This window comes from Salminus brasiliensis, chromosome 3 (assembly GCF_030463535.1).
Source record: "Salminus brasiliensis chromosome 3, fSalBra1.hap2, whole genome shotgun sequence".
Classification (NCBI taxonomy): Eukaryota; Metazoa; Chordata; class Actinopteri; order Characiformes; family Bryconidae; genus Salminus; species Salminus brasiliensis.
Genome location: NC_132880.1, coordinates 43,610,563 through 43,624,146, shown reverse-complemented (window position 1 = coordinate 43,624,146; position 13,584 = coordinate 43,610,563). Strand labels below are relative to the sequence as shown.

The 13,584-nt window shown below is 39.3% G+C and overlaps 1 protein-coding gene across 1 annotated transcript; it reads right to left on the bottom strand.

Moving 5' to 3' along the window:
* Positions 1 to 13,504, bottom strand: LOC140551464 (probable thiopurine S-methyltransferase). The gene is made up of 9 exons (XM_072674898.1): positions 13,431 to 13,504; positions 11,824 to 11,960; positions 10,107 to 10,199; positions 9,876 to 10,008; positions 5,788 to 5,840; positions 5,576 to 5,650; positions 4,313 to 4,398; positions 4,168 to 4,212; positions 1 to 942 (listed from the first exon to the last, which is right to left on the bottom strand). Exons 2-9 carry the CDS (start codon positions 11,916 to 11,918, stop codon positions 824 to 826), a joined length of 699 nt encoding a protein of 232 aa, XP_072530999.1. The 5' UTR covers positions 11,919 to 11,960; positions 13,431 to 13,504; the 3' UTR covers positions 1 to 823.
* Between the last annotated feature and the right edge of the window lie 80 nt (positions 13,505 to 13,584).

The window sequence follows — 13,584 nt, the reverse complement described above, 5'->3', positions numbered from 1 at the left end:
TTATGAGGTAATCATACAGAGGCTTTATTAGTCAGGCTTTATCCACTAATCTCTGCTGGTGAAGCTTCTGACTGCTGTTCCTGGTTCCTGAGACAGTTAACACTCTTGAAAATAAAAGGTGCTACAAAGAGTCCATTGATTGATGCCACAGAACAGAGGTCTTCATATTTAGACCTCTAATCCAGTTTCCAGTCCTGGACTTTGCAATCCTTGGTAGGTGTGACAGTAGATGACCAATTAGGACTGGAAACTGGATTAAAGGTCCAGATGTCATAATGTTTTATGGAGAGATGCATGTTTGAAGATGTTTAAAGGATGGTTCTTCTATTGCTTTGCTCAAAGAACCCAATGTAACACCTTCATTTTAAGAGTGTACCTTGTTGGAATATGGAATAATAATAAAGGTTAGATTGGAATATCTATTGGAATATAATTAAAATATTAGAATCGCTTTTATTTGAGGGCTGTTCACTTCTAAAAACATCCAGTTTCTTGTAGATAAAATGGATACAATATGTAAATGGGTCTGTGATTCTCTCCACCTCACTGTGTAGGCACATATATGCTCTTAAAAATAAAGGTGCTGTAAAGGCCTCTTTGAGCGATGCCATAGATGGACCACTTCTGATTCCATAAAGAACCATGTTAGTAATAAATGAGTGAGAGTTTTACAGGCCCAAAGAACCATCTCTTGATCTAAAGGTTCTTTACCAATATAAAGGCTGTGTACCCTCACACTGATCTCTATTATAAAAAAAAGTGGTCCTTCTACCGAGTCGCTCAAAGAAGCATTTGTAGAGTCCTTGGGCTAAAGCCTGTTAACTCAGTGGACTTTTGGAGTCAGAAGGTACACTTTCTCTAGAAGTGAATCTATTCCCCATGCTTTATGTCGTTCTTCAAAGCTGTCCATGGACTGCAAGTGCTCAATGTCACAAGCTTTGCCTGGTGGGAGGAAAGACACAATTCATCAATGTCCTTCAAATTACCCTGTATGGTGCTATTAAAAAAAAAAAAAAAAAAAAAACGTCCCTCCCTGCTGAGTTTCTGTGTTACGGCATATTAGCCGCATTAAATGCTTTTTAGATCTTTTTTAGAACAGAATATTAGACAAAGAGAACCCCATCAAACACACAGGCATCACTGATATCCATATTTCGTGTTCTTAACAGGGAAAGCTATCCAACAAGCAAATCACCCATGTGGAGAAGTAATTATTCTCTTAGTTCCTCAAGCAACAAATTCCATTAATAATGAGACTTAGCTGATTGAACACAGCCAGCCTTACTGAATGTAAAACTCATTCATACGATATCTGTGGACATCCCCTCTAATAAACTGCACCAGTTGCTGACAGAGATGTGCAAATGCCCCCACACAGCTCGTCTAGTCTCTGTAGAGAAGTACTGTCAATAGAATACGACTCTCTGGAGCAGATAAACATTGGTACCATGCTGCCTAATGCCAGACGTGGGCTAGAGGGGCAAAAAAGCCCCCCAGCATCGAGCTGTGGAGCAGTGGAAGAACTGGTGGATGGTGCTCCATTCAATACTTTTGGGATAAGTTGAGGAATTGTGGATGAGGTGGGGCGGCAATCATCCAACATTTTGACCTCACTGATGCTTTCCGCTGAATGCAATCAAATCCTCACAGTAATGCTCCGAAGACAGTAGAGACGGTTACCCCAACAAAAGCAGGATAAACTCTTTTTAATATCCTTGATTTTGGAAGAAACAATGAATGAGGTGTCCCAATACTTTTGTCCATGTAGTATATGTATGGGGCAGTAGGAAAGGGACTGGGCAAAGGTTGGTGGTAATGGGAAAGCAGCAAGACAGAAAACACTGATAACCAAAAAGACCACAGCGCTCATCTGGCATTTGCAGGAAGGCACCTGGACAATCCTAAATCCTTGAGAGTTGAAGTTGTATGGACAGACTAGTCCGAAGTGTGACCTTTTGGACAACAGAGGTCCTTTTTGTATTTTCTTTATGGCCTGACCCAACAGAAATACTGTGTCAGACCAGCAGCTCCTGCTTGAAAACCTTAAAGTAGATCTGTATGAGTGCAGTTCTGCAACAAAGGGTGGGCATTAACCCCACAACCATGTGAAAAGCTAATCTCTGCATTTGATGCTTACTTCAGATCAAATAACATAATATAATATAGGTATGAATTTCCCCCTCCCCGCACTGGCAGAATCATGAATGAGGGTGTTATCAGTGCTAAGAGGGTGCAATAATGCATGTGCTTCCTTTGAGTCAGCCATTGCATCTTTTCAAGCTGCTGCTAACACACTGGACAGATGTATGCTAACGGTCAATTCTGGTACATCAGACTGGGGAAAGAGAATGAGGCCACCCTGGGACAACCAATTTGCTCTCTGGGACTCCCAGCCACATATGGCTGTAGCATCACTGGAACTTTAACCAATGATCCTGCCAGCGCTTAGACAGCTGCGCCACTTGGTAGCCACCCAAGTTATTTATTTTAAGGATCTGCTACTGTTACTTTTAAACATGGGTGATTTGTTTTGATCAGATAACTTTGCTCTTAAAATAAATGGAATAATTATTTTAAACAAAATGTTTTATGTTTTTAAAGATCTCTTTTATTAACCCCCTTAACAGGCATTGTAACCGCATAGTAGACAGTTTCACGCGGTCAAATAGCTGTAATTAAACCTCTGCCAAACCCATCGTTGGCAGTTTGACCTTCAATTTCATTATATCCACTAGATGGCTGTTGTGAAAGTATATAATTGATTAAAAGTTCATTAGCGTGACACAGCTATGAACACTTACTACATGGACAGTTTATGTCTAAAATGACCCTCAACTGGTCAAGTCAAATGGTGGGTTGACTTGGGCATTGGCTTTCTGAATCGGAGGATCCAGGAACCCAATTTTACCCCAAAACACATATTGTTTTGAAAATGTTAAAAGGTCTATAAGAGATTCTAAAAGCATTCAATTTGACAAATATGCAACAACAGAGAAAGTCAGGAAGTATGTAGAAGACCCTATATAAGACAGTAGGGTGATATTTTATCTGGAGTGGTTCCTTTTTAGATGAAATAAACACTCATCAGACTTTCAGTAACGTCTAAACCACATCTCACCATCTGAACAGACACCTTATTCCATTCTATTTATATTATATTTCCATTTACTGAATTTAGCTGTTCTTTACGTTATTTAGAGAAATGAAGAAAATAACCTGAGAAATCACTGATCATCTAACTCTCTAATACTGACCATCTCAACATCCTCAACCACCTGCTGCTATAGACCTGCTGCTGAAACCAGTCTGGAACTGGAGATTAACTGGATTAGACTGAGATTAAGGTTAGTGAAGGTTAAGGTTAGGTTTTCAGACTGAGGTTAAAGAAAGGATTAGGACCAGAGTTAAGGTTAGGATTAGGTTTTGGGTTGAGTTTGAGGTTAGAATTAGGGCCAGGATGAGGATTAAAGGTAAAGTAAATGTAAATGTGCTCGTATTTGTCACTGTACTATGTACAGCAAAATGTGTCCTCCGCATTTAACCCATCTGTGGTAGTAAACACACACACACACACACACACACACACACACACACACACACACACACACACACACACACACACACACACACTAGTGAACTAGGAGCAGTGAGCACACACACCCAGAACGATGGGCAGCCAACTCCAGCGCCCGGGGAGCAGAGGGTAAAGGGCCTTGCTCAAGGGCCCAACAGTGGCAGCTTGCTGATCCCGGGAATCGAACCCACAACCCTATTATTGATAGCCCGGCGCTCTAACCGCTGAGTTTAATGGTTAGAATTAGGGCCAGGATGAGGATTAGATTTTGGGTTAAGGCTGAGGTTAGGATTAGGACCAGGGTTAGGATTTGCTTAATGGAAGTAACACATTAAGTCTACTTGATGTAAAAAAAACAGTAAATCCACTAATATCAGTAACACATCTTCAAAGATCATCTTCAGGATGTTTACCTCAGTGTATTTAGATGCTTCACTGCTGCTCCTGCACTGATTTGCTGTTGATGTGTTCCTGATACTCTGGTAGAGTTTATTAATCAACTACAAAGGATCACTCCAAATAAAGCGTCACCGACAGCATTACTAAAACAACATTATATCATATAATAGCTTCAAGTAAACGAGGAAACTCACCATATAATTGTTTTACATCTTCTTCAGACACAAAAAACGGTGGCCCTGTTATGTGAAAGCATATATGAGTAAACAGAATCTGTAAAGCATGGTCAAGACACTCTACAATTAATGTCTGAATGTCAAAAGTTGTGTCAAATGATACCTTTATAGAGGTCAGGGTTGTATTCCAGTGTGTCTAGGAGGTATCTGCAGTCTTTATCCATTAAGGACGTGATGAGAGTGGCATACCTCAATAATACATTCAGGGAATGAACAGTTATGAAGTGGACAGACGTTTAAGAACATACTGTAGTAAATGACCTGACACTGCTATCGCTGTACAATGACCAAGTTTTAAATGACACACTTTTCAGTACTACCAGTTAACAGATCCAGTATCAGGCAAATACCAACTGAAAATGTCGGACTGAATATACAGGATGAGGGGAAAAACATATAAGATCAATTCAACTTCAGTAAGCCTGAAATTTTACAGTATTGCTTGCGGCACAACACAATGTCAGTATTTATTTTTTAACACAGCTTAGTTTAGTCTACAGTTCTTCTGCATCTCAGTTTGGTCAATAATCCATAATGAGTTGAGCCTAAAAAACATCAGTAAATGAGCTGAAGCTGAAGCTGAAGAGATTAAATACTGTGTAAATACTGTGTGTCAATCTGCTGTGTATTCCCATCTGCAGGACAGAACTCCCCCTTATCAAATGGTGGGAGGCCTTCTTTTCTTAAACTCCTGACCATAAAGGGCTGTGATGCTGATTGGATTTATACTTATTATGTATGAGCTGTGAAGCCATGTACATTTCTGTGTCCAAAAGAAAGAACCTATGGTCCTACGTTCTAACTGCCTACTTGTCAAAAAAGTTACTGTATCGTTCTAAGATGGCTTAGAATATTGCTGACACAAATGTGCAAATGTACACACATACAGCTTGTCTAGTCCTTGTAGAGAAGAACTGCCATTAGAATAGGACTCTCTGGAGCAGATAAACATGAACCTATTGGCACCATGCTGCCTACTGCCAGGTGTGGGCTAGAGGGGTATAAAACCCCCCAGCACTGAGCTGAGGAGCAGGAAAACTGTGTGTGGACGGTGCCCCATCCAATACTTTTGGCATTAGCAGTAGTGATCATCCAACACCCTGACCTCACTAATGCCCTTATCGCTGAATGCAATCAAATCCTCACAGCAATATACCGTCAAAATCTAGTAGAAAGTCTTCTTCCCTGGACAATAGAAACAGTTACTCCAACAAAAGCAGGATAAACTCTTTTCAATGCCCTTGTTTCTGGAAGGAACAATGAATAAACATGTGTCCCAATACTTTTGTCCATACAGTGCAATGAAAATAATGCGGTCATGGTGAAGGTTGTGCATTTCAAAGGTGTTATATGATATATGACTTACTTTGGCCTGTCACATGGGTTAATGGCCACTAGAGAACCTCTATCCCATATCCCACCGAACTGACCCTCTATAGCACTGTGGAAAGACACAGAGAGAGAGAGAGAGAGAGAGAGAGAGAGAGAGAGAGAGAGAGAGAGAGAGAGAGAGAGAGAGAGATCATTAATTGTCTCAGACATGTTTCATAACCTAAAGCCGGAAGGTAAGAGCTGTACCTGGAGAACTTGTATAAATCACACTGATAGATGGAGATCTTCCCGTCGGAACTCTGTGAACACAGAAAGTGCATTAGCTGAGTAAGCATGACTCATAACTCACAGACCAACGACAATCACTGTGACAAATTACGTCACAATGCAGCGGCCATGGTTCACCGTGTCTATTGTTGGTGTTTCTGGAACACTGTTCACTCACTGGTCTGTATAAGGGGGCACACTAAGCATCGAGCGTGTTAACAACAGCAGGTAGCAGTGTTAATGCCAGACGTGTTGTGCTGACCGGATGTTAGCTTTAAATAAAATTATCGTAAGAATTTTGTAAACTCTTTAAGCTAGGGATGGTTCAGGTTATTTTGACCCGATCCAAGTCTTTTAATGCAAAGTATCAGCCGATACCGATCTGATCTTTGTATTTGTATCAATAATCCTGCCCCACAGTTTAGATCAGAGGAGCTGCTGATGAATTCGTTCAGTAAAATCTCTTTATTTTTAGTAGCAGTTTCTATAATGAGGCATTCTGGACTGACTGATTTAGTTTAGAAGAGACTTTTCTTAAATGACAAAAGTTTTGGTCTCTCTCTTTCTCTCTCTCTCTCTCTCTCTCTCGTGTATATATATATATATATATATATATATATATATATATATATATATATATATATATATATATATATTACATTACACACACACACACACACACACATTTACCCTGTTCTTGTTGGAGTAACTGTCTACTGACAAAGGCTTTCTATTAGATTTTGGAGGATTTGATCCACCTCATCCTAAAAGTATTGGATGGAGCACCGACCATCATTCCAGAGAACAGGAGGCTTTATACCAAGCGTCAGCAAAGGGTGCACCATAAAGTAGCTGAATGCATTTATTAGAAGGGGTGTCCACAAACATTTGGACACAAAGAAGGTTCTCTGTACTGCAGAACCTGTTCTTCAAAGAGCTAATTTATTCTTTTCTGTATTCATTTATTCTGAAATTTGTACTACAACAATTTTGTGACTCATCTTAGCCAGGCTTTGAATAGTCACTATATTAATTATTCATCAGGCTGAATCAGTATTATCTTAATACCTGTTGATGTTGAAATTAGAGTTTTTTTTTTTTAAGAAAATCTCATTAATTGTGCACGTTGTTTGTGTTATTGCCTGTTCATCTTTCCGAAACGAACCAAGCTGTCAAGCTTGCTGGGAAGTCAGTTCTTGTCATGACTGTCAGCCCTCGCTGCTGACAAGCATCCCAACAGCATGATGCAACCCCCACCGTGTTTTACAACAGGATGGTGCAACCAAGCTGGGATGCAGTGCTTCAGTGGTGTACACACACACACACACACACACACACACACACACACACACACACACACACACACACACACACACACACACACACACACACACAGTGCAGGCAAGCATATGTTTTTGTCACTCTCCTCTAAAGGCACTTTTTGAGATGCGACTCAAACACCAAACAGAGCTGCTCACTTCAGTAACTCATATGTATGGACAGCATTAAATCCCAAACTATTGCCCAAATATACAGTACTGTGCTGTTTTAGCCTGTGGAAATTAGAATGAACAAGCTGATTATCTGGGCAGTAAGTGTTTATTTAGTTATTTAGAGTACACACTAATATTAGAATAAACACTAATAACAAATAGTAGTGGTGTTACATCACTGTGTTGAGATGTACTAGGGGTGCAGAGATCCTGTCTCGGCATCGATCCAATATTATAACACGCAGCAATACTTCCCTTATCCAACCATGTTTTTACAGTCTTTACAAGTAACAAGTTTAACTTCAGCCATGAAGTAAATTAATGATGAAAAGCGGTCAAATTTGTACCTAAAGTATCTAAAATATTGTTATATAGTATTTGTACAATATTATATATTAACATTTAGCATAATATTAAACATATTATCTGTTAATATTTCTGTAGTTGTAAAAATAATAATAATATATCCAAAAATCAGACATATTAAAGAATTACAATCTCCGGAAGATAACATGGCATATGTGACCTTAGTCTTAGGTGAATAAAGTTACGTCAAACTATCAAAGAATCAAGCAAAATTGGCCTAGGGGTCTAAACGCCAGACGCATCCTGAATACGCATCAAAAAGTTAAAGCTCATGATCGAATAAATTGATCGGATCATTTTAGACCTGTTCGGATATACATCCCTGTATAAGTTGGGGGGGGTATTGGGGGGGGTATGTTGGCCAATATTTAAGCTCGGAGCGCCTGTATAACAGATATTAAAAACTGAAAAAATATTTTTAACAATGAAAAAAGAAAAACCTGGTTTTCTTCTTCTTCACATGGTTTGTACTGGAGCAGCTACACCTAATTTACAATAGCATGACACCAATAATAGGACTGCATCCCCTCTGAATGTTGGGTTGGTGTGCCACGGCTGTTTGTGATTGTCCGGAAATGTTCGGTTGAACTGAATATTGCACTATGACTATTTGCACACCTGTACAGATGTTCTCTCTCTTTCTGTAAATATTCAGGTCATCTGTAACTTTCTACATATAATACTTTTCAACTAAATCTGTTTCACATATTTCAGCCTCTTCAGCTCTTGTTACCCTTAGTACTTTTTACTTTACTTTTTTAATTTATCCCCTATCCTATTTATTGTTTAGTGTAATTTTCCTTTAGTTTAATGCTGTAAATATTCTGTGTTCTGTAGTTTTTGTTGCTCTCACCAAAACAAATTCCTTGTATGTGCAACATACTTGGTGAAATAAAGAGATTCTGGTTCTGATATTTCTGGACAGGCACAACAACCCAATATTCATGTTTGCTCACCTTCACCCAGTGCTCTGGCCTGTAGTGTTAAAAGAGGGGAAAAGATGGTATCAGACTGCTATCGGTATTGGCAGACACTCTATGTTGCAGGATTGGTATCAGACACGTAAAATGTGTTATCATACCACCCCTAATTAAAACATCCACAAAGCTCTTCTCATGGGAGTCTGGTATTTTTCAAACTTGGGACCAGGCCATAGTGGTAGCACATTAGACCACTGAGTCATTTAACATCAATACTCATACAAATACACTCGCTTTTACAGCAGCTTTCTTAATAATTGAGAGAGATGGCCTGATCCTGACATTGTGGTGGTGGTTTGATTTTTTTTTATAGCTTCCATGTGACAGAAGGCTCTGAACTCTGGGGGATGTTAAGTACCTTTAAAAGGTTTCCTAGGTTTGTGGTTCTGTGTCATCTATAATCTACTACACTTGCTTCTGTCTTCATATTAAATCTTCATCTTGAATGAAGCCGCCATCAAAAAATGCAACCATATGGAGCAAGGTTGTATTTGTTCTGACAGATGACCCAGGAACCACTAATCTTCTACACCAGTGGAGTCCATCAACACACAGTGTGCCATGTTCAAGTCTCATTCACTGGTGCGTCCTAACAAATTTAGACATACATGGACACATTTCAGAAATTCACACAAATGTATTTGAACGCAGGTTAAAAAAAAAAGTTGAACGCGTTCTAAATGTACTACATGTCCAAATGTTTGTGGACACCTGAATTAATGCATTCAGCTGCTTTAAGTTGCACATACAGTATGCACAGCACACACAACTTGTTTAGTCCCTGTCGAAAAGAGCTGCCTTTTAGAATAGGACGGTCTGTGGCAGATAAGACCTTTAGGCACCATGCCAAAGGGTTTTAAAGCCCCCCCAGGATTAAACTGTGGAGCAGTGCAACTGATTTGGGGAGTTGGGGATGAGGTTGGGTGGTGATCATCCAACATCCTGACCACACTAATGCTGCTTTTGATGCTATATGCAATCAAATTTTAACAATACCACAAAATCTAGTAGAACGCCTTATCCCACGGACAGCAGAGAAAAAAAATAGAATACACTCTTTTTAATATCACTGATTCCAGAAAACATATATGAAATAGTAGGTGTCTAAATACTTTTGTCCATTTAGTGTACATAGCCTGACATGATGATTTGGACATCTTGGAGTAGAAAATAAACCTAATAAACCTATTTAAAATACAGATTCTGAACCAACATGTACTGTGTATACCTTGAACACTTTTGCTCCTGGTATATCTGTCACTGGCTCTTCCTTGTACTGCAGACCCTGTTCTTCAAAGAACTGCTTTATTCCTTTCTCTGCAATCTCTACTCCAACAATTTTGTGACCCATGTCAGCCAGCCTGAAATACAAGTTCAGCAGCGATCATTTCAAACAGTGTGTACACGTGGTAGAGTCCTACTGTGATCACAAAGCTAAAAAAAAAAACGCACCACCAACCATTTCATGTCTACGGCTTTACCGCAGAGAGGGAAGAAGAATCGAACTTGCTGTCGCCCACACAAAAGTTTCTCAATGTTGCTCTCCAGCATTCTGAGGAAGGAGGACAGAGAGCATCACGCTAAGACATAACACAAATAGTGAGAGAAGAAAGCGGATAAGCGGTGGTGACCAGCAACAGAGATATCCAGCATTCCTGTGTGATCTAAAGATATAAGCCACCCTTCCCATTTAGGAGCACTGTGTAGTTCTATAAGTCCTGACTGTAGACCATCTGTTTCTCAATGGTCTTCAATGGTCAGGACCCCACAGGAATGACCACCACAGAGCAGGTATGTATTATTTGGGTGGTGGGTCATTCTCAGCACTGCAGTGGTGTGTGTTGGGCTGGTGGTACGAGTGGATCAGACACAGCAGTGCTGCTGGAGTGTTTAAACACTGTGTCTGTCCACTCTATTAGACTCTTCTGCCTGGTTGCTCCAGCTTGTAGATGTAAAGTCAGAGACAGAAGCTCTGATCTGTTGCTACACAGTTTGTGTTGGTCATCCTCTAGTCCTTCATCAGTGCTCACATGACGCTGCTCGCAGGGCGATCTACTTGTATCACCAGCATAATACACACAACTAACACACCACCATTTCAATCAGTGTCACTGCAGTGCTGAGAATGACCCACCACCCATATATTACCCGCTCTGTGGTGGTCAGTCCTGTGGGGCCCTGACCACTGAAGAACAGGGTGAAAGGAGGCTAACAGAGTATGCAGAGAAGCAGATGGACTACAGTCTGGATTGCTTCTACAGTGGTGCTCACAATACTCTGATATGACGGCGCACACTTGTATTTAGGGAGGGGTGATACGGCTTAAATACTACAATACTTGAGAAAACACAGTGCGTATAAAAGAAGTACGTTTTTCTGAGCTTCACTAACATGCTGGAACTGACACCACCAAAACAGAAGTGCCAAATAATGAGCAGTAGTGTGTGCCATGACTTAATATCTGGTTTAATATCTTAATATCTGTTTTTATAACTTTATGAAAACAGGAGGAAATCAGTTTAAATTGCAGTTTTTCTCAATTATTCTCAATATTTGGTAAGGGTTTTACAAATAGTAATGCTATCTGTGGTGTGCTCAGGAAGGCTTGTGTGAGCGACCAGTATAATTTATCCCCATAGAACATATTTCCTTATCACTGTCTCCTTGTCGCCTCCTCACTGGCCGTTTACCCTTAAATGCATGAGTGTTTTGACAACTGTTGGTACAATAAAAAAAAATCCAGATTTTACTTGAACTTGTTTGACTGAAATGGCTGCATTGTTTTATCTAAGTAAAAAAATCAGCTCCAGATCACATACTGGCAAAAATAAGTAAACTGAATGACAACAGTGTGTCAATATATTTTATTTATACATGTATGTATATTATTTTTGAATATTATATTGTTTGATTTAATGTTATCATGTAAACATACTACAACGTTTAAAACAAAATCTGGTCGCTGATCGCTATCTCTGCTTTCTTTGACAAGAATTGTGTTCATATCACATGTTTTATTTATGTGTAACCAGTGATGACACATTTCACTGAATCTTCTGCAGTGCAGAGGAGGTGAAACGGGTTCACAGGTTGGGCCTTAGGTATGCATTTTAGAGTTAACTATTCATGACAGTTCCGTGTAGATGGAGTGATTAAATGCCAAAGCAAACACTTACCTGTGAACGTTAGGCTGATGGAATCCAGTCCTCCCTTCATTCCATCTGTCTTCCCATTCTCTTAGTGGCATCACTCTCTCTGCCTGGGCTGCCATCTCACTTGTAACTCCCAGACGGACGCCTGAGTGCAGTAGGAACTGAAGAGAGAAAACAATTAGCAAAAGGCTCAGGTCCTACACTGCCTTCTTTTTGTCTTGGAGGTCTGCTTATGATGCTTTTATGGGTTTAAAATAAATATTTTCCAACTTCTCTTTATCCTTTTAAATTAAAAAAGTGCTAAAAGAGTAAAAGAAGAGTAAAAAAAGGAGTTAAAAAGTTTACTAACAGCTTTGTCATGCTGAGTACGTTATTAATTACTTTTTAAGAATGTTAATTAACAAGCATTTCCTAAAACCTCTGTTATTAAAATTATTTTAAAAGTATTTTTAGGTGGATTGTGCCTGCAGTTCAGCACCTAAAAACCAGGGGGTATTTATATTTTGAGGGGAAAGAGACTGCAATGCAAATGAACATTTACATACAATCATACATTAGAAAGTATACTATTATTATTATTACTGGTATTATTATTAACATTAATAACAACAACAATAATTATCATCATCACCAACAATAACAATAACAACAACAATCATAATTGCTGTTGTTGATATTACAAATAATATTTTAGCATCATAAGGAGGTGATAAAAGCAATAACAATATTATTTACAGCAAATGACTATTAAATGCACATGGGGGGGGGGGATATTGCACATAGTATTTTTGCATTGAGCAAAAATACTATGTGCAATATCCCCCCCCCCCATGTGCAATTAAGAGTCATTTGCTATTAATAATATTGTTATTGCTTTTTTACTTCTTATTTATATTGTGTATATAGTAATTAGTAATTAGTCCCACTGTGGGACTAATAAAGGATTATCTTATCTTATCTTAAGTATAAGTTATTACTGTAAGTCATTTTGTTGTCTTTAACCATAACAACAACAACAACAATAATAATAATAATAATAATAATAATAATAATACTATATTAAACAATGTATTTGCCCAATGTACATAATATTTACATACCACATCACACTTTTATTTTAAAAAAAAATTATAAGTAGATTTAGTAAACTACTGAAATGTGGAGCTATGGTTAGGAGCAATTCCACTAAGTGAAGTGCTCTTATTGAGCTTATTGAGCAGCAGGGCAGTAAGTGGTTGTGGGGTAAAAGTCTGAACTTGCTTATGTAACACATTACAGTGTCGACAACAAGACACGTGAGCTGCTACCAGCCTCCAATCCCAGTCAGTACCATGTTACTCAGTACCAGTAACATAAATATAACTAAATATAACGCAGTTATACAACAGTATACCTCATCATCACCAGACCAACACTGCACAACGTTCAGTTAATCCCACCTACAGCCCCTACAACCCCTCACTTACCTTAGCTACCTACCTTACACTGGCCGGCCTGATGAATGAGCAGCGGCTAATCTTACAGGCTACACTGCCTTACGTTTACATGTCAGCCATTTACTCGTGAATACTGATGCTGTATGTTTGTATTTGTGGGGAAAAGACAAAAGCAGGAGCGCTGCGTGTTCTTACCTCAGCAGTTTCAGTATCTTTCAATGGGCCACCGGCTACACAGGCAGAGGAAGAGGAAGGACCGCTTGGGGGAGTGAGTGGGCGGAGTCTTCGCATCCATACGCAGAGGCGCTTGTTCATCATCCGCTGCACCCGCCCACTTTTTTTTTTTAGA